The following is a 27176-nucleotide window of genomic DNA, read 5'->3' as shown; positions in this document are numbered from 1 at the left end:
AGTGCAAACTGTTTGGCTATTTACCCATTTTTTTGTTAAAAGTATGCTCTACAATGCAACATTTTAACCCATTATTTTTAAAAAATTCACAGGGGGAACCCCCCCCCGAACCCCCCTCACTATGCTCGGTTGCTATGACATTTTTTGGGGGAAATAGTTATGCCCCTCCACTCAAAAAATCACCAGCCGCCACTGGCCCTCAGACTTTGTTGGGAACGGGATGGGGGGAACCCAGGGACTATGGTGGGAGCACAATGGGTGGGAACCATGGGATAGTGGTGGGAGCAGAGTGGGGAGAGCCCAGGGTGTGTGATGGGGTGGGGAGAACCCAGGGACTGGGTAGGAGTGGTATGAGGGACCCAGCGACTGTGATGGGAGCAGGTGACGGCGCGCAATATATACTGTCCATTTGGCATTTCTGGGGTTTCCCGACCTGCCCAAATTTTGCTCAGGGGGGCTCCGGCCAAAAAAGTTTGTAGACCACTGCCCTAGATGCATAATAATATGTCCGCACCCACCTGAACTCTAGCTTCTGATTCAACCCCCCCTGCCCCCCCCACACAAAAAAATGTACTATTCCTGCAGATGTTTAACTGTTCATAACAGGTGCTTGCATTGCCCCACTAGAAGGCCGGGTTTGCCCCAGTGTAGTTAGACCTGGCACGGTGTTCCGGATTGAGCTTTTGGGGAGTTTAGCATGCCATTTAAGTCACCCCGTTATATCTGCTTTCTTGGCAAGCACCCCACTCCCCCCCCCCCCCCATGGGCGTTGAGAGACTCAGCCTGTGGCATAAGTTAGACAGTACGGGCATTGCTATTGTGTGCACATATCCGCAACATGCCACCTTCGTGTTTCTTTGGAGCACAAACACGTGACTACTACTTGGGCCGTTTTGGGACAGGCTTGCAGGGTGTTTGCTCGCTCCATGATGCCACGGAAAGAGAAAGGGACTGGACGCCTTCCTCACTGCAGGGCATGTGTGTGCTGGAGGCTGTGTTCTCCCACCGACCAGATCATTGTAGGGAGTGGGGGGCAGCCCCATTGCCAGTGTCTGCCATCAATTACAGTAACGTTGTACATGTTATTATGTGTGTACATAATCACGGTCAAAAAAGAACATGCAGTTAACAGCTCTTCAGTTTGGGGCACTCATGTGCGACCACCACCCGTCTTTTTCCTCAACAAACAGTTTTATTCGTTCACACACCACGGACCGAACATTTCAAATTCCACACATATTGGGAGAACACTCATATGGACCATTCACGATTTCCTTCCCAATCAGTCCACAGAGTTTCTACGTGTTCCGGCCCATCCTTCTTCTGGATCAACAATGGATTTAAATTACGTACTAAGCAAATGTGGATTGTAAAACGTGTCTGTTTCTCTGAACACCAAGCAGAAGATATATCAGACATGTCTATACTTAACATAAAGCCATTATTATAGCATTCATCTTTTCAAAGCGAGGCACTCCCCAGCTCGTTAACAATTGTGAAATTAGGTTGAGTTAGTACACTATGTTATAAAGCACCCATTTAGAACCCCTCTTTCAATTCTTGGGCATGTGCAATCCAGCCTCAAAGTGCTTCTGTCCGTATCAAATGTATGAAGCGTGTACACTTTACTGGGTCTATATTCTCAGCGTTCGATAGCAGGGGTCCGAAACCTGTGACTCTCTGAATGTTTTGGACTATAACGCCTATGAGTCCTCGCCATTGACTATGCTGGCGAAGGATGATGGGAGTTGCAGTCCAAAACATCCAGAGAGCAACAGGTTTCCGACCCCCCAAGACATACCTGTCTTCAAACGGACATGTTGTCCACGCCTGAAATGACGTGTTGGCCTTTCCAGATTAGAATAGCTTCGTACATGGCTTAGCCTGGTGGCTTTGGTCCTTAAAGGCAATCTTTGACAGTGGGCAGCGGGGACTGGGGGCTGTGTAGGGACACTGCACTCTTTTCCTATGGGCGATCCATTCATTCATGCTGTCCGCCTGCTTGGCCTCTCTGCCAGGCACTCAGCCAGTAGGCCTCCTGCGTGTCCAAAGGAGTTGCCTATAAAAACAAAAACTATTGGCATTGCCAATGCTTGTTTTTACTTGACAAACCTTGACTCCATTTAAGGTTGTTTCTGAAAAGAGGCTCTAATCCACTTGCGGGAACTCACTAGATCGACCTTGAGAAGATAAAAAGCTGGGGCTTGCCTCATCAGGGTTCGATACTCTCAGCTGCGTGTTATCTACGGACCTTTAATGCAGCTGGCACTCAACACACTGAGCTGGCTGAGATTTTTTTCATAGATTCCTGGATGCTGTGCACATGTGTAATGATTCATTCCTTTACCCCTTTTGAGCTTTAAAGCAGGGATACACTTGCTCAAGGTGGCTAGCCACTAGAAACCACGGCAGAAGCCCCCTTCCAGGACCCCAGAAACGGAGGTGGCTTCCAGGGGCCTGCCCAGCGGTGAATGAGGGGCTGCAAGAAGCCGCACCTTCACACAGAACCCTCGCGTTGCCAGGAGAGGAAGCTTGCAACTTTGTTTAGTGTTGGCTCTTGGGTGGCGCTGTGTGCGCTGCCTAGATATTAGCCATGGGAAGTGAAGGAAGGGGAGAGATGAGATGTTAGAGGAACACATCCTGTGGGCGTTGTTTGGTATTTTTTTACACACCCATGTTAGTCCCTATGGCCATTCCCACCAGTACCTGACACTCCCTCCCAAAAGAACACACCCCTCTTATCCATTTCGGATGCATGTCACTTTTATCAGACAGAATGACCTCTGCCGTGCCGGCCTCGAGCTAGGACACGTTATGCGGTACCCCGGTTTCCAGGGGTTCACCAAAACACTCAGATCTGTCAGAAGATGAACGTACTCTAAATGTGGGTATACTCGGGAACGAGCGGCAGCCCGGGCTGAATGCCTCCCAGAAGTTAAAAATAGACACCAAATACCCACTGAAGCTGCTCTTTTGACTGTGGACAATTGCCATGCTACCTGACCCCCGTCAGCATTCACCCTAAAAAGGCATTCTTGCAACCTCGGGGTGACGTGTGATGGAGACTTTATATCAATCAACGGCATCGTCAAGAGAGTGACTCGTCACCTGAGACTCCTGCGAGACACCCTACGCCCTCCTGGTGCCCCACAAGATAACGCTGGTCCTAGCAGGGGTCATGCCCACCTCCTGATGCCTGAGAAGATAACGCTGGTTCCAGCAGGGGTCATGCCCACCTCGTGATGCCTGAGAAGATAACGCTGCTCCCAGCACTGGTCATGCCCATCTCCTGATGCCCGAGAAGATAACGCTGGTCCCAGCAGTGGTCATGCCCACCTACTGATACCCGAGAAGATAATGCTGGTCCCAGCAGGGGTCATGCCCACCTCGTGATGCCTGAGAAGATAACGCTGGTCGCAGCACTGGTCATGCCCACCTCCTGATGCCCGAGAAGATAACACTGGTCCCAGCAGGCGTCTTGCCCACCTCCTGATGCCCGAGAAGATAACGCTGGTCCTAGGAGGCGTCTTGCCCACCTCCTGATGCCCGAGAAGATAACGCTGGTCCCAGCAGGGGTCATGCCCGCCTCCTGATGCCCGAGAAGATAACAATGGTCCCAGCAGTGGTCATGCCCACCTCCTGATGCCCCACAAGATAATGATTGTCCAAGCAGTGGCCGTGCTGTCACAGCGTTTTCTCCGTGGCGGCTCTAGTACAAGTGGAGACTGCGCCGCCATTAATGCGCTGCTACGTTTTCCTTGTAACGTTGGTTGGCGGCCTATGCTTTCCCAAGATGGCCGCCACCACCGGGCTCTCATTCATCATTCATTCCGGCTCCGCGGCTCGCCGCGTTGCAACCCTTCTCCTTTGGGCTGTACGCTTAGTTTTTTCTTCTTTGTGCTAATGCACTGCTGTCCCTCTTTTGTCCTCCCTGCTTGCCTTCCCAGGTATCCTTTCTTGCTCGCTGCTTCCTGCTGCCTCTGTTCAGTGCTTCTCTTGCCTAGCCTTCTGCATCTTCTGTGTTTCCCTCTCTCTGCATTGTGCTTGCAGGATTCCTTCCTGTTTGGAACTGTTCTTTGCTGGTTACTCCACTGTTGGACATTTGACTCAGACTTCGACTTTGCATCAGAGGGACTACATCCAGTTCCTAGTTTTTTTGTTTAGCCTTGTGGCTTTTTTCCCTCACCGGCTGTTCCGGAAGGGGGCCCTGTGTTTCAGACACTGACTATTTTATCTTTCTGGCTGATCTGGCATAGTGGCTTCCTTCCGTGGCAGACCCTATCTCCAGAAGGAGAGAAGGGCCATCAAGAAAAAGAGGAACATGAGGATTCCTCAGCAAGACCCTACATCTTCATCATCATTTGAAGAATCAGGTGAGGAAGGGGAAGAGGAGTTTGACACATGCCCACTTCCTGATGCCCCACAAGATAACGCTGGTCCCAGCAGGGGTCAAGCCCACCTCCTGAGGCCCCACGAGATAAAGCTGGTCCCAGCAGATGTCATGCCCACCTCCTGATGCCCCACGAGATAACGCTGGTCCCAGCAGAGGTCATGCCCACCTCCTGAGGCCCCACGAGATAAAGCTGGTCCAAGCAGATGTCATGCCCACCTCCTGATACCCCACAAGATAACGCTGGTCCCAGCAGATGTCATGCCCACCTCCTGATACCCCACAAGATAACGCTGGTCCCAGCAGATGTCATGCCCACCTCCTGATGCCCCACAACATAACGTTGGTCCCAGCAGGGGTCATGCCCACCTCCTGATGCCCCACAACATAACGTTGGTCCCAGCAGGGGTCATGCCCACCTCCTGATGACATCCAAGATAACAAAGGTCCCAGAAGGAGTTATGCCCACCTCCAGATGCTTCACAAGATAACGCAGGTCCCAGCTGGAGTCATGCCCACCTCCGGATGCTTCACAAGATAACGCAGGTCCCAGCAGGAGTCATGCCCACCTCCGGATGCTTCACAAGATAACGCAGGTCCCAGCAGGAGTCATGCCCACCTCCGGATGCTTCACAAGATAACACTGGTCCCAGCAGGGGTCAAGCCCACCTCCTGGTGCCCCACTAGATAATAATGGTCCAAGCAGTGGTCATGCCCACCTCCTGATGACCCACAAGATAACCCTGGTCCCAGCAGGGGTCATGCCCACATCTGGATGCTTCATAGGATAACCCTGGTCCCAGCAGGGGTCATGCCCACATCTGGATGCTTCATAGGATAACGCTGGACCCAGGAGTGCTCATGCTCACCTCCTGATGCCCCACGAGATAACGTTGATCCCTGGAGGGGTCATGCCCACCTCCTGATGCCCCACAAGATAACGTTGATCCCTGGAGGGGTCATGCTCACCTCCTGATGCCCCACAAGATAACGTTGATCCCTGGAGGGGTCATGCCCACCTCCTGCTGCCCCACAAGATATTGCTGGTCCAAGCAGAGGCCATGTCCACCTCCTGATGCCCCACGAGATAACGCTGGTCCCTGGAGGAGTCATGCCCACCTCCTGCTGCCCCACAACATAACATTGGTCCCAGCAGGGGTCATGCCCACCTCCTGATGACATCCAAGATAACAAAGGTCCCAGAAGGAGTTATGCCCACCTCCGGATGCTTCACAAGATAACGCAGGTCCCAGCTGGAGTCATGCCCACCTCCGGATGCTTCACAAGATAACGCAGGTCCCAGCAGGAGTCATGCCCACCTCCGGATGCTTCACAAGATAACACTGGTCCCAGCAGGGGTCAAGCCCACCTCCTGGTGCCCCACTAGATAATAATGGTCCAAGCAGTGGTCATGCCCACCTCCTGATGACCCACAAGATAACCCTGGTCCCAGCAGGGGTCATGCCCACATCTGGATGCTTCATAGGATAACCCTGGTCCCAGCAGGGGTCATGCCCACATCTGGATGCTTCATAGGATAACGCTGGACCCAGGAGTGCTCATGCTCACCTCCTGATGCCCCACGAGATAACGTTGATCCCTGGAGGAGTCCTGCCCACCTCCTGATGCCCCACAAGATAACGTTGATCCCTGGAGGGGTCATGCTCACCTCCTGATGCCCCACAAGATGACGTTGATCCCTGGAGGGGTCATGCCCACATCTGGATGCTTCATAGGATAACGCTGGTCCCAGCCGGGGTCATGCCCACCTCCTGATGCCCCACGAGATAACGCTGGTCCCAGCAGGGGTCATGCCCACCTCCTGATGCCACACAAGATAACTGTAAAAGTATGAGGCTGGAGACACAAAGTTAGTGGGAACTCAGCTTTAATCCAGCAGGCCCACCGTCTGTCCGTATCAACTGTCACTTGTAAACATTCCATCTCCATGAGCTCCATGTTAGCATGAGCTTGTGCAGATGGAACGAGGATGTAATGTAACAACAATAAAAGATAAGTAAAACTGATTACAAAGACAATAATAATATCACTACAGTATCAAATCACTACATTAGTAAATCACTACATATCTCCATCCCCAAACATATTTAACAAAAAAAATATTAGCAGATTTAAGACATTTCATTCCACAAAATCTTTCATCCATCCCGGTTTGATCATTTATTTTTTTTAACAGAAGACTCTTCCTTAGAGACCTCATTTCTATTTATTTCAGCACCCACAATTTGAGTTTCCTCACTCCCTTCTTTAGTTTTAGCTTCTGCAAACCCACCTTGTGACCACACTTCACCTCCCTCCAAAACGACAACATTTCCTCGCACTTCAATAATTTTCTTTGGACCAATATATTTACTCTCTACACACTTTTGAGAGTAGCTCGGGTTTCTAACAAATACCCTGTCACCTACATTCCACATCCTGTTTTTGACTCATTCCCTCCTGTCAAAGGATTCTTTTTTTACATTATGTGCTTTTCTAAGGAGATCTATGATGGCGCTTCTATCAACAACTACAGTACCGGCCAAAGCCAACCATCCAGGACAAAGTTTAGTTCCTGGTTCTCTCCCTTTAAGCGACACAAACGGAGATACCTTTGTCACTGAATGTGGTGTGGTTAAATAGCTCCATAACATGTGATTTAACAGCTCCTTCCAGTCTTGGCCCGGACTTAAAGCCAACTGAATCCCTCCCTTTATAAGTCTATTGACCCTCTCCACTAATCCATTTGCTCTTGGGTGATATAGTGCAGTCTGGATGTGTTTAATTCCATAACCCACCAAAAATGACTTCATGAATTGAGATACGAATTGCACCCCATTGTCAGAGACCAGTTCAGACGGGCACCCTTCCCTGAGGAATACCTTCTCAAGAAAGGATACTAAATCTCTGGCTGTTACCTCCCTGGATGTTTCCCACTCTACCCACTTAGAGTGATAATCAACTAGGACAAAAATGTATTTAAATCCATCTCCTAGACCTGTAACCGGACCTAAAATATCAATAGCTACTTTTTGCCATGGTTGAGTTGGTACAGTATTAGGCACCATTGGTACCTCACCGACAATTTTCGATTTGTCACTCTGCTGCCACGCATTGCAGTTTTTTACATAATTCTCCACCGTTTTGTCCATTTCAGGCCACCAGTAGCTCTGCCGTACCCTTCCCTTAGTGGCACTTTCCCCTAAATGTCCTTGGTGAGTTAACTCTATGAGATTTCTTCGCACACTTTCTGGAGGAACTACACAGTTGCCCCTTCTTAGTCTACCTCCCACAATGCTCATCTCATCTCTTATTTCCCACCATACTTCAAATCTCTTTTCAAGAATTTCCTTATCCGGCCACCTGTCTCGGGTCCATTGTTTAATACATTCCAAATCCTGATCAGTCTGTTCAGCCCTAATCCACACCTCCTTGTCCACACTTGCCAGTTCACTTACAGCATACTCTTCCTCATTCATGTTATCCATTGTCGCATCATAATCAATTGGCAGCCTAGACAAACAATTTGCTACACATTTTTTTTTCCAGGTAGATAATCTACTATGAAGTTTACGCCCGAAGTCCCCGACCCCATCAACTTATTCTTGGAGATCCTAATACCCACCTGCCACCGTTGAATAATTGAACTAAATTGAATTAAAGGTTTGTGATCTGATCGCACACCAAACTTTCTTCCCACAGGAAATACTTGAAATGATTTATGGCCCAAACATGGCCAGTTTCTCACGTTCTATGACTGAGTAGTTTGCTTCTGCTCCCTTGAGAGTTCTGGAGGCAAATGCAATGACTCTCTCCCTCTTACTGGAATCATATTGCAACAAAGTAGCCCCCAAACCTAAAATGCTGGCATCAACTGCTAGCACGGTGCGGTCATCATCACTGAATCTTCCAATGGAGGGTGCACACACAATACCATTTTTATAATTTTCCTAAACGCTACCTCACATTGTGTGGACCATTGGAATTTTGCCCCTTTCTTCAATAAGGCCCTCAAAGGTGTAGATATGATTGCAAAATTTCCCACAAATTTATGATAGTATTCTGCTAGACCAAGAAATGATCTAACTTGGTCTTTGTCTGATGGGCATGGTGCATTTTCAATCGCATCTACCAAACTCACTTTAGGATTTACTCCTTGGTTGGACACTACATGACCGATATATTCCACACTCTCTACTGATATTTTGCACTTATTTCTCTTGACTGTCAGACCCGCCTCCCCCAGTCTTGTCAAAACCATCCTAAGAATCTGGTCATGCTCTTCTTTGGAACTAGCATACACTAATACATCATCTTGAAATATTACCACATTTTGAACACCCTCCATGATAATTTCCATTATCCTCTGAAATACCACGGCTGCCGAAGCTAACTTAAATGGCATCCTACAGTACTTAAAAGTTCCTTCCGGTGTCATGAAAAGGTAAGATGCGGACAGTCCTCCGAAAGAGGAACCTGATGGTACACCTGCGACAAATCAATGACTGAAAAGATACAAACACTACTCAATGTTGACAACTTCTCACTTATGTTCGGGAGGGGATGGCGGTCAACTAATATGTTCTTATTAAGTTCTCTCAAATCTACGCAAAGTCTTATGTCACCACTGTGTTTGGTCGCTACTACCACTGGTGATAACCATTCAGCACCTTCCACTCTCACTATGACGCCACTTTGAAGCAGAGAGTTTATTTCAGATTTCACTTTACCCCTGAGATTTTGTGGTACCAACCTAACCTTGCTTATTTTTGACACAGCATCTTTCTTTAGTTTAATTTGGTGTTCATAGCCTATTAGCCTTCCAAGGTCATCAGTGAATACGTTGGGAAATTCCTTCTCCCATTGATCTCTAATTTCAGCAACCATTACTGGACATTTGGAATTGGCTTGTATTCTTACTCCTAGCTTTTTCTGTTCATTCGAGCCCAATAATGATGACCCTTCAATAATTTCTCCTGTATCCTGTTATTATTAGTACAGCGTACTAGTTGATCACAAATGAGAGTCAGTTAATGGTCCAAAATCACACAAATGACTTAGTGTGTGTTAGGCTGCAACAAATACTTCTACTGGTTCACAGGATTCTTGGCTTCTAGAGAAGAATTTGTGTCTCTCAAAGGTGATATTTTTCTTTGGCTCGAAGTGTGTTTGCAGCTTCCTAATTGCTACTGTGAACTGGTCACCTTGTCCTAAATCTGTGAGGTCAGATAGTCCATCAAAAACACTTTGCCCTTCTGTACCTAGGTTGTACAGCAATATCGCTTCTTTCCTTGCAGGGGAATATTTATCACGCCCTATATGTGTCAAAGAGTCTTTTCCACCTGTCCCATTTTATAACTGTGGAACCAGGATCTGCCAAAAATGGTGGGGGAGGGGCCATGCTTGCTGCTGCCATTTTAGATGCTTGAAGTAAACTCTTCAAAATTCACGCTGTGATACTTGCAGAAGTATTCTCCAGTTCAAGCTCAATTTGTAAAGGCAACATTTTTTTCATTTATTTCTTTTTTAGTTCCTCACACAAAAGCATATGTGTAGAACATTTCTACTAACCATTGTGAGTATGCTGTTGCCTCTTCTCTCTAGTTACTTACAGTAATCCCTAGAAGCTGCTGCCCCACTTTTATAATCTGTACTGTATTTTATTGCCAAGGCACTCTATCTTGGGAATTCTCAAGAGCCGCTGCCCCACTTCTGCGGTTTGTACGGTACTACTTCTTCCAATGCACTTTTGTACCGTAATAATCAGAAGCTGCTGTCCTTCCTTAACATGTAATGCAGTAACTTTATTTGAGCCTATGTTGATCTGTGCCGGCCGCTTCTACGCCCAATAGTGAATGGGGGGCGGAACGGCCTGTCTCTCCGGAGTTAACCAGAGAGGGGGTAGCAAGCAGGTGTTGGCCGCCTCTACGCCCAGGGGATCGAAGGGTGGAGCGGCCAAGCTTCGCCCTTTGCTGTTCTACGGGGAACGGCAGCTGGCTCCTGCGGCAGCTACGAAGCCGTCAGGAAGAGTGGCCGTTCGCTGTTTGCCAGCTCTTAGCTGGCAATGTCGCAGGCTGCGTACGCTTCTTCTGATCTGGCCAGGGTGGAGGCTTCTGTCGGACACAGGCCTCCCGGCTCCTCTCATTAAGGTGCATGCCCCCTTTGCGGATCGGTATGCGGTGGGCCTTCTGCGATGTGGGTGAACCTTGTCGCCAATGTAAAAGTATGAGGCTGGAGACACAAAGTTAGTGGGAACTCAGCTTTAATCCAGCAGGCCCACCGTCTGTCCATATCAACTGTCACTTGTAAACATTCCATCTCCACAATCTCTATGTTAGCATGACCTTGTGCAGATGGAACGAGGATGTAATGTAACAACAATAAAAAATAAGTAAAACTGATTACAAAGACAATAATAATATCACTACAGTATCAAATCACTACATTAGTAAATCCCTACAATAACGCTGGTCCAAGCAGGGGCCATGCCCACCTCCTGGTGCCCCACAAGACAACACTTTACGGCACAGGGAAAGTCCATGATTAGCAGAGAAGTCAAGCTCTATGGTGTGAGTTTTCATTCTGTTGAGCTGTTTCCTTAAATCATGGGGCTTTCCATGCCCTTTCTTCCTACTCTATCCATCTCCTATACTCTCCTTCCATGCCCTTTCTTCCTACAATGTCCAGCTGCTATACTCTCCTTCCATGCCCTTTCTTCCTACTCTATCCAGCTCCTATACTCTCCTTCCATGCTCTTTCTTCCTACTCTACCCAGCTCCTATACTCTCCTTCCATGCCCTTACTTACTTCTCTATCCAGCTCCCATACTCACCTTCCATACCCTTACTTCCAACTGTATACTGCACCTATACTCTCCTTCCATGCCCTTACTTCCTACTCTATCCAGCTCCTATTCTCTCCTTCCATGCCCTTATTTGCTACTCTATCCAGCGCCTATACTCTCCTTCCATGCCCTTAATTCATACTCTATCCAGCACCTATACTCTCCTTCCATGCGCTTACCTCCTACTCTATCCAGCACCTATACTCTCCTTCCATGCCCTTACTCCCTAATCTATCCAACACCTATACTCTCCTTCCATGCCCCTATTTCCTACTCTATCCAGCACCTATACTCTCCTTCCATGCCCTTCTTCCTACTCTATCCAGCACCTATACTCTCCTTCCATGCCCTTACTTCCTACTCTATTCAGCTCCTATACTCTCCTTCCATGCCCCTATTTCCTACTCTATCCATCTCCTATACTCTTCCTCCATGCCCTTACTTCCTACTCTATCCAGCACCTATACACTCCTTCCATGCCCTTTCTTCCTACACTATCCAGCACCTATACTCTCCTTCCATGCCCTTACTTCCTACTCTATTCAGCTCCTATACTCTCCTTCCATGCCCCTATTTCCTACTCTATCCATCTCCTATACTCTTCCTCCATGCCCTTACTTCCTACTCTATACACCACGTATACTCTCCTTCCATGCTCTTACTCCCTTCTCTATCCATCTCCTACACTCTCCTTCCATGCCCTTATTTCCTACTCTATCATCTCCTACACTCCCCTTCAATGCCCTTACTTCCCACTCTATCCATCTCCTATACTCTTCTTCAATGCCCTTACTTCCTACTCTATCCAGCACATATCCTCTCCTTCCATGCCATTACTTCCTACTCTAAACAGCACCTATACTCACCTTCCATGTCCTTACTTCCTACTCTATCCATCTCCTATACTCTCCTAACATGCCCATATGTCCTACTCTATCCATTGCCTATACTCTCCTTCCATGCCCTTACTTCCTACTCTATTCAGCACCTATACTCTCCTCCCATGCCCTTTCTTCCTAATCTATCATCTCCTATACTCTCCTTCCATACCCTTATTTCCTACTCTATCCATCTCCTACACTCTCCTTCAATGCTCTTACTTCCTACTCTATCCAACACATATACTCTCCTTCCATGCCCTTACTTCCTACTCTAAACAGCACCCATACTCACCTTCCATGCCCTTACTTCCTACTCTATCCATCTCCTATACTCTCCTAACATGCTCCTATTTCCTACTCTATCCATCTCCTATACTCTCCTTCCATGCCCTACTTCCTGCTCTATTCAGCACCTATACTCTCCTTCCATGCCCTTTCTTCCTACTCTATCCAGAACCTATACTCTCCTATCATGCCCTTACTTCCTACTCTATCCATCTCCTATGCTCTCCTTCCATGCCCCTATTTCCTACTCTGTCCATCTCCTATACTCTCCTTCCATGCCCTTACTTCCTACTCTATCAGCATCTATACTCTCCTTCCATGCCCTTTCTTCCTACTCTATCCAGCACCTATATGCACCTTCCATGCCTTTACTTCCTACTCTATCCAGCACCTATACTCTCCTTCCATTACCTTACTCCCTACTCTATCCAGCACCTAAACTCTCTTTCCGTGCCCTTACTTCCTACTCTAAACAGCACGTATAAACTCCTTCCATGCCCTTACTTCCCACTCTATCCATCTCCTATACTCTCCTTCTATGCCCTTTCTTCCTACTCTATCCAGCACCTATACGCACCTTCCATGCCCTTACTTCCTACTCTATCCAGCACCTATACTCTCCTTCCATTACCCTACTCCCTACTCTATCCAGCACCTAAACTCTCTTTCCATGCCCCTACTTCCTACTCTAAACAGCACATATAAAATCCTTCCATGCCTTTACTTCCCACTCTATCCATCTCCTATACTCTCCTTACATGCCCTTATTTCCTACTCTATCCATCTCCTATACACTCCTTCAATGACCTTACTTCCTAATCTATCCAGCACCTATACTCTCCTTCAATGCCCTTACTTCCTACTTTCTCCAGCACATATACTCTCCTTCAATTACCTTATTTCCTACTCTATCCAGCACCTATACTCTCCTTCAATGCCCTTACATCCTACTCTATCCAGCATCTATACTCTCCTTCAATTACCTTACTTCCTACTTTATCCAGCACCTATACTCTCCTTCCATGCCCTTTCTTCCAAATCTATCCAGCACCTATACTCACCTTCCATGCCATTACTTCCTACTCTATCCAGCACCTATACTCACCTTCCATGCCCTTACTTCCTACTCTATACAGCACGTATACTCTCCTTCCATGCCCTTACTTCCTACTCTATCCATTTCCTATACTCTCCTTCCATGCCCCTATTTCCTTCTCTATCCATCTCCTATACTCTCCTTCCATGCCGACACTTCCTACTCTATCCAGCACCTATTCTCTCCTTCCATGCCCTTACTTCCTACTCTATCCAGCTCCTATACTCTCCTTCCATGCCCTTAATTCATACTCTATCCAGCACCTATACTCTCCTTCCATGTCCTTACCTCCTACTCTATCCAGCACCTATACTCTCCTTCCATGCCCTTACTCCCTAATCTATCCAACACCTATACTATCCTTCCATGCCCCTATTTCCTACTCTATCCAGCACCTATACTCTCCTTCCATGCCCTTCTTCCTACTCTATCCAGCACCTATACTCTCCTTCCATGCCCTTACTTCCTACTCTATTCAGCTCCTATACTCTCCTTCCATGCCCCTATTTCCTACTCTATCCATCTCCTATACTCTCCCTCCATGCCCTTACTTCCTACTCTATCCAGCACCTATACACTCCTTCCATGCCCTTTCTTCCTACACTATCCAGCACCTATACTCTCCTTCCATGCACTTAATTCCTACTCTATACACCACGTATACTCTCCTTACATGCTCTTACTCCCTTCTCTATCCATCTCCTACACTCTCCTTCCATGCCCTTATTTCCTACTCTATCATCTCCTACACTCCCCTTCAATGCCCCTACTTCCCACTCTATCCATCTCCTATACTCTTCTTCAATGCCCTTACTTCCTACTCTATCCAGCACATATCCTCTCCTTCCATGCCATTACTTCCTACTCTAAACAGCACCTATACTCACCTTCCATGTCCTTACTTCCTACTCTATCCATCTCCTATACTCTCCTTCCATGCCCTTACTTCCTACTCTATTCAGCACCTATACTCTCCTCCCATGCCCTTTCTTCCTAATCTATCATCTCCTATACTCTCCTTCCATACCCTTATTTCCTACTCTATCCATCTCCTACACTCTCCTTCAATGCTCTTACTTCCTACTCTATCCAACACATATACTCTCCTTCCATGCCCTTACTTCCTACTCTAAACAGCACCCATACTCACCTTCCATGCCCTTACTTCCTACTCTATCCATCTCCTATACTCTCCTAACATGCTCCTATTTCCTACTCTATCCATCTCCTATACTCTCCTTCCATGCCCTTTCTTCCTACTCTATCCAGAACCTATACTCTCCTACCATGCCCTTACTTCCTACTCTATCCATCTCCTATGCTCTCCTTCCATGCCCCTATTTCCTACTCTGTCCATCTGCTATACTCTCCTTCCATGCCCTTACTTCCTACTCTATCAGCATCTATACTCTCCTTCCATGCCCTTTCTTCCTACTCTATCCAGCACCTATATGCACATTCCATGCCCTTACTTCCTACTCTATCCAGCACCTATACTCTCCTTCCATTACCTTACTCCCTACTCTATCCAGCACCTAAACTCTCTTTCCATGCCCTTACTTCCTACTCTAAACAGCACGTATAAACTCCTTCCATGCCCTTACTTCCCACTCTATCCATCTCCTATACTCTCCTTCTATGCCCTTTCTTCCTACTCTATCCAGCACCTATATGCACCTTCCATGCCCTTACTTCCTACTCTATCCAGCACCTATACTCTCCTTCCATGACCTTACTCCCTACTCTATCCAGCACCTAAACTCTCTTTTCATGCCCTTACTTCCTACTCTAAACAGCACATATAAAATCCTTCCATGCCTTTACTTCCCACTCTATCCATCTCCTATACTCTCCTTACATGCCCTTATTTCCTACTCTATCCATCTCCTATACACTCCTTCAATGACCTTACTTCCTAATCTATCCAGCACCTATACTCTCCTTCAATGCCCTTACTTCCTACTTTCTCCAGCACATATACTCTCCTTCAATTACCTTATTTCCTACTCTATCCAGCACCTATACTCTCCTTCAATGCCCTTACATCCTACTCTATCCAGCATCTATACTCTCCTTCATTTACCTTACTTCCTACTTTATCCAGCACCTATACTCTCCTTCCATGCCCTTTCTTCCAAATCTATCCAGCACCTATACTCACCTTCCATGCCCTTACTTCCTACTCTATCCAGCACCTATACTCACCTTCCATGCCCTTACTTCCTACTCTATACAGCACTTATACTCTCCTTCCATGCCCTTACTTCCTACTCTATCCATTTCCTATACTCTCCTTCCATGCCCCTATTTCCTTCTCTATCCATCTCCTATACTCTCCTTCCATGCCGTTACTTCCTACTCTATCCAGCACCTATTCTCTCCTTCCATGCCCTTACTTCCTACTCTATCCAGCTCCTATACTCTCCTTTCATGCCCCTATTTCCTACTCTATCCATCTCCTAAACTCTCCCTCCATGCCCTTACTTCCTACTCTATCCAGCACCTATACACTCCTTTCATGCCCTTTCTTCCTACACTATCCAGCACCTATACTCTCCTTCCATGCACTTAATTCCTACTCTATACAACACGTAAACTCTCCTTCCATGCCCTTACTCACTACTCTATCCATCTCCTACACTGTCCTTCCATGCCCTTATTTCCTACTCTATCCATCTCCTACACTCTCCTTCAATGCCCTTACTTCCCGCTCCATCCATCTCCTATACTCTTCTTCAATGCCCTTACTTGCTACTCTATCCAGCACATATCCTCTCCTTCCATGCCATTACTTCCTACTCTAAACAGCACCTACACTCACCTTCCATGTCCTTACTTCCTACTCTATCCATCTCCTATACTCTCCTAACATGCCCCTATTTCCTACTCTATCCATCTCCTATACTCTCCTTCCATGCCCTTACTCCCTACTCTATTCAGCACCAATACTCTCCTACCATGTCCTTTCTTCCTAATCTATCCATCTCCTATACTCTCCTTCCATACCCTATACTCTCCTTCCATACTCTCTTTCCATGCCCTTACATCCTACTCTAAACAGCACCCATACTCACCTTCCATGCCCTTATTTCCTACTCTATCCATCTCCTATACTCTCCTTCCTACGCTATTCTACACCTGTACTCTCCTTCCATGCCCTTTCTTCCTACTCTATCCAGAACCTATACTCTCCTACCATGCCCTTACTTCCTACTATGTCCATCTCCTATACTCTCCTTCCATGCCCCTATTTCCTACTCTATCCATCTCCTATACTCTCCTTCCATTCCCTTACTTCCTACTCTATCAGCACCTAGACTCTCATTCCATGCCCTTTCTTCCTTCTCTATCCAGCACCTATACTCTCCTTCCATTACCTTACTCCCTACTCGATCCAGCACCTAAATTCTCCTTCCATGCCCTTACTTCCTACTATATACAGCATGTATAAACTCCTTCCATGCCCTTACTTCCCACTCTATCCATCTCCTATATTCTCCTTACATGTCCTTATTTCCTACTCTATCCATCTCCTATACACTTCTTCAATGACCTTACTTCCTAATCTATCCAGCACCTATACTCTCCCTCAATGCCCTTACTTCCTACTCTATCCAGCACCTATACTCCCCTTCAATTACCTTATTTCCTACTCTATCCAGCACCTATACTCTCCTTCAAAGCCCTTACTTCCTACTCTATACAGCACCAATGCTCTCCATCAATGACTTACTTCCTACTCTATCCAGTACCTATACTCTCCTTCAATGCCCTTACTTCCTACTCTATCCAGCATCTATACTCTCCTTCAATTACCTTACTTCCTACTCTATCCAGCACATATACTCTCCTTCAATGCCCTTACTTCCTACTTTCTCCAGCACCTATACTCTCCTTCAATTACCTTATTTCCTACTCTATCCAGCACCTATACTCTCCTTCAATGCCCTTACTTCCTACTCTATCCAGCACCTATACGCACCTTCCATTCCCTTACTTCCTACTCTATCCAGCACCTATACTCTCCTTCCAAGCCCTTATTTCCTACATTATCCATCGTGTATGCTCTCCTTCAATGCCCTTACTTCCTACTCTATCCGGCATCTATACCCTCCTTAAATGTCCTTACTTGCTACTCTATCCAGCACCTATACTATCCTTCAATGCCCTTACTTCCCACTCTATCCATCTTCTATACTCTCCTTCCATGCCCTTATGTCCTACTCTATCCATCTGCTATACTCTCCTTCAATGACCTTCCTGCCTATTCTATCCAGCACCTATACTTTCCTTCAATGCCCTTACTTCATACTCTATTCAGCACCTATACTCTCCTTCAATGCCCTTACTTCCTACTCTATCCGTGTCCTATACCAAGCCCCTATTTCCCACTCTATCCATCTCCTATACTTTCCTTCCATGCCCTTCTTCCTACCCTATTCAGCACCTATACTCTCCTTCTGTGCCATTTCTTCCTACTCTATCCAGAACCTATACTCTCCTTCCATGCCCTTAATTCCTACTCTATCCATCTCCTATACTCTCCTTCAATGACCTTACTTCCTTCTCTATCCAGCACCTACACTCTCATCAATGACTTACTTCCTACTCTATCCACGACCTATACTCTCCTTCAATGCCCTTACTTCCTACTCTATCCAGCATCTATACTCTCCTTCAATTACCTTACTTCCTACTCTATCCAGCACATATACTCTCCTTCAATGACCTTACTTCCTACTCTATCCAGCACCTATATTCTTCTTCAATGCCCTTACTTCCTACTCTATCCTGCACCTATACTCTCCTTCCATGCCCTTTCTTCCTACTCTATCCAGCATCTTTGCTCTTCTTCAAAGCCCTTACTTCCTACTCTATCCAGCACCTATACTCTCCTTCAATGCCCTTACTTCCTACTCTATCCAGCACCTATACTCTCCTTCCATGCCCTTTCTTCCTACTCTATCCAGAACCTATACTCTCCTTCAATGCCCTTACTTCCTACTCTATCCAGCATCTTTGCTCTCCTTCAAAGCCCTTACTTCCTACTCTATCCAGCACCTATACTCTCATTCAATGCCCTTACTTCCTACTCTATCCAGCACCTATACTCTCCTTCTATGCCCTTTTAATCCTACTCTATCCATCACCTATACTCACCTTCCATGCCCTTACTTCCTACTCTATCTAGCATCTTTGCTCTCCTTCAATGCCCTTACTTCCTACTCTATCCAGCACCTATACCCTCATTCAATGCCCTTACTGCCTACTCTATCCATTACCTATACTCTCCTTCTATGCCCGTTCTTCATATTCTATCCATCACCTATACTCTCCTTCCATGCCCTTTCTTCCTACTCTATCCAGCATCTTTGCTCTCATTCAAAGCCCTTACTTCCTACTCTATCCAGCACCTATACTCTCCTTCAATGCCCTTACTTCCTACTCTATCCAGCACCTATACTCTCCTTCCATGCCCTTTCTTCCTACTCTATCCAGAACCTATACTCTCCTTCAATGCCCTTACTTCCTACTCTATCCAGCATCTTTGCTCTCCTTCAAAGCCCTTACTTCCTACTCTATCCAGCACCTATACTCTCATTCAATGCCCTTACTTCCTACTCTATCCAGCACCTATACTCTCCTTCTATGCCCTTTTAATCCTACTCTATCCATCACCTATACTCACCTTCCATGCCCTTACTTCCTACTCTATCTAGCATCTTTGCTCTCCTTCAATGCCCTTACTTCCTACTCTATCCAGCACCTATACTCTCATTCAATGCCCTTACTGCCTACTCTATCCAGTACCTATACTCTCCTTCTATGCCCGTTCTTCCTATTCTATCCATCACCTATACTCACCTTCCATGCCCTTAATTCCTACTCTATCCAGCACCTAAACTCTCCTTCCATGCCCTTACTTCCTACTATATACAGCGCATATACTCTCCTTCCAGGTCCTTACTTCCCACTCTATCCTTCTTCTGTACTCTCCTTCAATGCCATTACTTTCTACTCTATCCAGCACCTATACTCTCATTCAATGCCCTTACTTCCTACTCTATCCAGTACCTATACTCTCCTTCTATGCCATTTCTTCCTACTCTATCCAGCACCTATACTCTCCTTCCATGCCCTGACTCCCTACTCTATCCAGCACCTAAACTCTCCTTCCATGCCCTTAATTCCTACTCTATACAGCACATATACTCTCCTTCCAGGTCCTTGCTTCCCACTCTATCCTTCTTCTATACTCTCCTTCAATGCCCTTACTTCCTACTCTATCCAGCACCTAAACTCTACTTCCATGCCCTTACTTCCTACTCTATACAGCACATATACTCTCCTTCCAGGACCTTACTTCCCACTCTATCCTTCTTCTATACTCTCCTTCCATGCCCTTATTTCCTACTCTATCCATCTTCTATACTCTCCTTCATTGCCCTTACTTCCTACTCTATCCAGCACCTACACTCTCCTTCAATGCCCTTACTTCCTACTCTATCCAGCACCTAACCTAGAAAAGTGCCTGCACTTATAATGCCTACTTTATCCAGCCCTACTACTCCCATGCCTACTTCTTACTGTAGCAGGCCTCTTACCCATAACCCACCAAGCCCCCACTCCGTCTACCTTGAGCCCCTTCTCTACCTGGCCCCCTCCCTTTCATATCCAGTGATCCTCTTCAACTCTGTTATATTTCCGCAAATTCTCATTCCTGCTCAATTGCGCCAAATGTGCTTATGTCCACATAATCCCAGCCGCGAAACACTCCTAGCACCCCCACTTCTACACCATCCAGCTCCCCACTGCTGCTTGATCTAATCCCAACTCCTACATTATCATGACCACACATGTGGTACTTTATCTAAACCCAGGTCCAACTTCATCTTGCCTCTGCCGGTAACCCATCCCAATGGCATCCAGCCAAACACACTTCCGCATTCCACGCCCCGGCCCTTCTTCAGACCTGCAGCAATTGCATCCCGTCCCCAACCCAAGACTCTTCTCCATACAGCCTGATAGGTCAAACTCCAAACACATCCGTTGATCCTTTTCCATTCAGGCCAAACTCCGAGCAACCCCTCGATCTGTTTCCTTCAAGAACAAACTCTGCCCAACCCCTAGATCCTTTTCCATCCAGGCTAAACCCCAAGCAACAACGCAACCCTTTTCCGTCCTGACCAAACTCCGACCAATGTACATCAGTATGTTTCCATCCAGGCCAAAGTACGACCAACCCCTTGATTAATTTCCATGCAGGCCAAACTTTGACCAGATCATCCTTGACAAAATCCAACCAACCCCTCAATCTGTTTCAATCCAGGCCAAACTCTGACCAACCCTTCGATCCTTTTCCATTCAGGCCAACGTCCGACCAACCTCCCTCGATCTGTTTCCATCCAGGCCAAACACAGACCAACCCCTCGATCTATTACCATCCATGGGAAACTCTGACCAACCCCTGAATCCATTTCCATCTAGGTTAAATTCTGACCAACTCCTGAACTCCAAGCCACCCCACACCCAACTGTTTCCTGCCTTAGACCTCCCGTCACATCTAGCCGCCATGTCCAACTTCCTTCAGCCAAACCCCGCCAATCTTCTTTTCGGATCCCATATCCAGTTCCATCCAACTCTGCACTCTACTTTATCCAGAACTCATGCCCAATGACTTAAGAACCGATGTCCAATGCCTTCAAACCTGTGACCTTACTTCTTACAGAGACCCAGGCCAAAGCCTTCCAATGCCAGAGCAAACTCCATGTAACCCCATGTCCAAATCCAGCCAATCCCAAACTCTACTTCATTCAGCACCATGCACAATTCTGTTCAAAGCCAGACCCTTATACATTCAGACCCCATGTCCAATTCCATCCAACCCCAGATCTTACTCCATCAGAGACCCATGTCCACTTTCTTCCAGCACCAGACTCTTCTTCATCCAGATGCAATGTCCAATGCCGTCCGACTCCAGACCCAGATCCTACTCCAACCAGACCGTACTCGATCCAGACCTAATGGCCAATGCATTCCAACCCCAGACCCTACTCCACCCAGACCTAATGGCCAATGCATTCAAACCCCAGACCCTACTCCATTCAGACCTAATTCCCAATACCTTCCAACACCAGAACCTACGCCAGCCAAACCTGATACCCAATTCCTTCCAATCCCAGGCCCTACTCCATCCAGACCTAATGTCCAATGCATTTGAACCCCAGACCCTACTCCACCCAGACCTAATGTCCAATGCATTCCAACCCCAGACCCTACTCCACCCAGACCTAATGGCCAATGCATTCCAACCCCAGACCCTACTCCATTCAGACCTAATTCCCAATGCCTTCCAACACCAGAACCTACGCCAGCCATACCTGATAGCCAATTCCTTCCAATCCCAGGCCCTACTCCATCCAGACCTAATGTCCAATGCATTTGAACCACAGATCCTACTCCACCCAGACCTAATGTCAACTGCCTTCCAACCCCATACACTGCCATCCAACCCTGTGTCTAATTCCACCCAACCCCAGACCCCTCTTACTCCAGACCCCACGTCCCATACCTTCCAATCCCAGACCCTACTCCGCCCAGACCATACTCTGTCCAGACCTGATGTTAATTCCATTCCAATCCCAGAACCTACTCCACCCCCACCTTACTCCACCCAAACCTACTGTCCAACGGATTCCAACCCCAGACCCCTCTTCATCCAGACCCTATGTCCTATGCCTTCCAATTGCAGACTCTACTCCCACCCCCCCTCAACCCTACTTAATCCAGAGCCTAGGCCCATTCCTTCCAACACCAGGCCCTACTCCACCAAGACCCAATGGCTTCCAACCCCAGACCCTACTCCATCCAGACCCCATGTCCTATGCCTTCCAACCCCAGACCCTACTCCATCCAGACCCGATGTCCATTGCCTTCCAAACACATACCTTACTGTGTTCAGAAACCACGTCCAATTACTTACAACCCCAGATCCTACTCCATCAAGACCTAATTCCCAATGCCTTCCAATCCCAGAACCTACGCCAACCATACCTGATACTCAATTCCTTCCAACCCTAGAACCTACTCTGGCCAGACCTATTGTACAATGCCTTCCAACCCTACACCCTACTTCACCCAGACCTGATGTGCAATTCCTTTGAACTCCCGTCCCGTCTTCTTACGCCCACCTCCCCCACAGAGCTTCCCTTACATCCCGCCCCTATTTTACCCTTGAATCCGCCCCTCCAGTTATGAAATAGCTCTGTCTAGCCTTGCCCCCTGGTAAAGATCGCGGTTGAATCTTATGTATTCGCCCCCTCCCTCTGCAGCTCTTAGTGCACGGATTGCTCCACGTGGAGTAAAGTTTGAATCCAAGAGGCCTGCAAGTCTACAAGTTTACTCGCCAGGTGTAGCTCGCATGTCTCCTGCCCAGTTCCGCCCAGCGACGCACGGGTTAACAGGGCCTTCGGATATTGCCTTGCAAACAAGTCACAGGAGATCCGATGCAAGTGCACGCATGCCCGATGCCCCTCACAGGCAAGCCCTGCGTGCGGGGGGGGGGGGGGTGGGGCGGGGGCAGCGCTCCTCTCTGGGATCAAGCGAGGTGCCCGGGCAGAGATGCCAATGCCCCACCCCTGGGAGCAGGCCCTCGCCCCGCACTCGCTGCCTCTTCTCCCCTTCATCCTTATTAATTAGTAACAGGCAGTTACCTACATGCCGCCTCAAGACCCCTTCCAGAAGCAAACCAAAGCTAGGGACCCCACTGACTCCCTCTTGTAACCCCCCTGGCCCCCACTGATCCCCGCTCTGTTAGGTCCAATAATACTGACAGGGCAAGTTTAGAAAAGTCTTCTCTTTCTTGCCGGAAAGCACCGCAGCGCCTCCAGAGCGGGAGTCGAAATATTGTCCTGTAAAGCACATCCTAACGTGTGTAGGGCCTCGAAGCGCTAGTGGCTATTTCCAATGAGCTGTCACTGATAATATTTGCTTGTCCCGCGTGAACCCTTGAGGGTAAAACCTGTAACGGGCCGGGTTTCTCAGTAAGTATGTAAGAGTGGGGCAGTGACAAGACAGGGCACATGGGTCAGAATGCATTCTGCTTTATTGACGGTGTCCCCTCCCCCCTGGGGCGCGTCGCCCTGCAATATGTGTGTATGGGGAAGGGTGGAGGGATTGAGAGCGGGGGGGACTGGACACGAATCTGGCTCTTTAGACCTTTCCTGACCACGCAAGGGCAAATACGTTCAACTCAAAGAACCAGTTTCTAGGCGCTATGTGTACCACACTAACATTGCTGGGCAGGGTATGACCAGGAGCTTAAGGGATCGATTGTGGAAATAGGGTCTGAGCGCAAACCCTCACCGGTCCTTTGCAACACAGCGTGTGACCCTGGGCAACTCATGTCAGCTTCACGCACACCTGGACGGGTAGCGCCCAGAAGCCGGCTGGAGGCCGTGTCGGGCGGTAGGTACTTACTGTTCAGGACCAGCAGCGAGTCGAAGGTCTTGCATTGCATCTGCCCCGTGCTCTGCATCACGCACGACATCCACAGCCCCTCGTAGATGGCCTGCGCTGTCACGATAGTGTCCCCCGCGTACGACGACATCTTCCACTGGGGCAGGGCCGTGCACACGATGAAGCCCACCCAGCCCAGAAAGGCGAGAGCGAACCCCAACATCTGCAGCCCGGCGCTGGCCATGGCTGGCTGTGACCTGGGTCTGGCGGAGATGTCCTGAAGGTGAGTGAGGCTTGGGGGCTGGGGGGTTAGACACACACGAGATCTCTAGATGACCCGGCACGTGAGTCTTTGGGGGTCGAGGAAGAAAACCTGCTGATGGATTAGAAGGCGGAGTTCCAGCCAGAGGGGACCCCCAGCGAAGAAGAAGGGGCGCACGATCTCTTCCTCCCTGGGTTTCAGGGGTGCCCCTTGGCAGTCAGGGTCTTCTCGCTCACAGATCAGTGCTGCGTGATGCCCCTTCTCACTCTGGGGTTGGATGTCCGTTCTTTCTCGGTGGGGTGAATGGTGCGCTGCTGGTGTGGGATGTCTTTTGCCCCTGTCTGCTGGATGTCGCCCCCGCTTCCCTTGTGAGGTGGGGTGCTTGACTCGTCTTCTCTGGGGGGTGGGATATCCTCTCCCCTGGCACAGGCTCCCGGTGGTGAGCAGCAGGTGGCTGGGATGGCAGCGGCAGAGTGGCACAGACAGCCCCGGAGCTTCTATTTAAAGGTCCCCCGCAGAGCGCCCCCTGGCGGTTTCGCCCACATCCGCTCGGCGTCCCCCGGGAGGAGTTTCATCGCATCATCACGCTTTCCCTAGTGCTCGCTGCATGGAAAAAGGCAAGAACATCGCCCCACCCTCCCCCTCTCAAAACTCCATCTATGCGACGACAATAGCGAAACCCCCTTTGACGGACGGACCCGGAGTCTGCGGAAGCCCAGGTGAACCCCCCTTCTTTCCTGTGGCAACCCATGTCCCTGGAACGTTCCCAGAATGAATGTGCCAGGAGGTCCGTGTTTATGTACAAATCTCTTGAAAGCTCGTCTGTGTTTGTTATCTTGGCAAACTTTTAGGACTGCTTCATTTTCATATTATCCGTGAATCGTTGTGTTCTTGGCGGGCTTACCAATACGCTGGTTTGCAGCACGTGCTGTGCATGGGGTGGGGGCAGGGGGGAGGTACCTTTCACCTCAGCCCATAATCTCTGTTTGTTCAAACTGGTGCTTCCTAGATAGTGAGACAAACACGTAAACACGCTGCGAGTAATCTCGCCCGACTCACGGGCCGAAGTCTTTTTTTTAGGAAAGCGCATTTACTCTGTAGGGGCGCCTGAAGGTGCCCAGGGCCAACCTCACACCTGCAACAAAAACAAAGGACGCCTGGACTTCAACACAGACTGTAAACAGAGAGACAACGACCACTCTGGAAAGCTAGCTCAGCGGGTTGAGGCCCTGCTGTGCGGCGGCGTTTCTCGAGCACGTGCTGGTTTGATTCCTGCGTGGTTCGCTCGGCCTTTCAGCATCCACGTGTTCCTCCGACTACCGTTGAGTCATCAAATTTTATTTTTTCACCGTTCCGTTTTTGGAAGGAAAAAAACACAGATAGTGGATGAAAGTAACATGGCAGTAAATTAATGCACCTGTAGTTTCGAGTGAAAAAAAAGAAAGGCTCCAACATTAAAAGCAAAATATATATTAAACACGGTTAATATGTTAAGAGGAATTAACTTTTTTTAAAAGCCCCAAGGTAGCCTGTATGGGCCCCAATTCAAGCAGCGCCTTCCGTCATGGTCTTTAAGGTGTACATGCGCCCGAATACCACGTGATGACAATCCGGATGTATGCGAGGCTCGGGGATGAGACTCTGCTCACGGAATGGGACGGATTTTGACACCCAGAGGTGTAAGGGCCCATCGATGCCATCCATAAGCGAGCCCGATGAAGCAAAACCTACTGGAGGGCTTCTAGTCCATAAGAGCTCCCCCGCCGCCACCTCTGGGTGATCCTGGGCAACACAAGACGCAACATAGGAATCCGGGACTTGCCCTGAAGTAAGTCGGGCTATGCACCAAGCACCCCGGTTGTGCTCCTAGCTCCTCCCACCTAACCAGGGGTCAAGTCCTAAAAATTAAAGTGGGGGGACTCATCAATAAACGCAATGGGATGTGACGTCGCCAGAAATTCGCGTATCAAGGCGAAATGTGCACATTTCATTAAATTGGCTTTGCATACCCTCCCAAATTGCACAGGACGAATGGCAATTGCCTTTCATAAAATAAAAACACACACAAAACCCCGAGAGGATATTCACTTCTAATAGTGTTTTTGAAAACGTTAAAAAGTGTGCATGTTTTAAACTCCAAGAACCCATACAAATGTTTCCCCTGTTACTTGCAGTATCTAAATGGGACATTTCACCTTTAGTTGTTTGCTATTTTTCATCAGTTTATGCAATGCAGTGGTGAAGTGTCCGGCCTACAAACCTGACGAGTGTGGTTCAACCACGTGGTCGCCTTTTATGCATAAATTCAATGCCAAATCTAATACTAAGGAACTCTTTGCCATCCTCAGGGAAATGGAATCTCCCATCCAACCTACTGATACAATTCCCAAAGACAAGATATGGTGCACGAATATCCAGAATGCCCTATCAAATAAAATTGCCACCCTCCAACTTAAAATAACTAATAAAAAGGACACCCTCTCTCCCACTGTTCAACAAGTACCACTAGTGACTGAACCCAATACTATCCCCCCTTTTAGCTTTAAACCTATCTCTATCATCGACACTGAGAAGGTTATACTCTCACTGAAGCCTTCCAATTGCAAGGGTGACAGTTGCCCTGCCCAAATAATAAAGGACGCAGCTAGAGATTTAGCCCCATTTATCTCGAAGCTCATTAACTCCTCCTTCAAATCCAACACAGTGCCAGCCAACCTAAAAGAATCGTGGGTCCTCCCCCTTCTTAAAAAACAAACCCTTGACCCTTCCATCCCGACTAACTATAGGCCTATCACCACTGTACCCTTTCTACTAAAAATCATCGATAGAGTGGCCTATCTCCAAATTCAAGATTACTTAGAATTCAACCATCTACTTGGCTCACGCCAATCGGGCTTCCGCCCCCTCCATGGCACCGAAACAGCCTTAATAGATCTTAAAACTAAAATGGATGAATTTAA

The 27176-nt window shown here is 48.0% G+C and overlaps 1 protein-coding gene across 1 annotated transcript in view; it reads right to left on the bottom strand.

The window, feature by feature from the left end:
- Positions 1-24691, bottom strand: part of CLDN1 (claudin 1) — a 49328-nt gene extending 24637 nt beyond the window's left edge. The window contains exon 1 of the mRNA XM_069617453.1: positions 23976-24691. Coding sequence (XP_069473554.1) covers positions 23976-24198 — 223 coding nt within the window. The 5' untranslated portion in view covers positions 24199-24691. The remainder of the gene's footprint in view (positions 1-23975) is intronic.
- Between the last annotated feature and the right edge of the window lie 2485 nt (positions 24692-27176).

Source organism: Ambystoma mexicanum, chromosome 10 (assembly GCF_040938575.1).
Source record: "Ambystoma mexicanum isolate Mex_15411 chromosome 10, UKY_AmexF1_1, whole genome shotgun sequence".
NCBI classification, from domain to species: domain Eukaryota; kingdom Metazoa; phylum Chordata; class Amphibia; order Caudata; family Ambystomatidae; genus Ambystoma; species Ambystoma mexicanum.
This window is presented reverse-complemented; position numbering and strand designations above follow the sequence as displayed.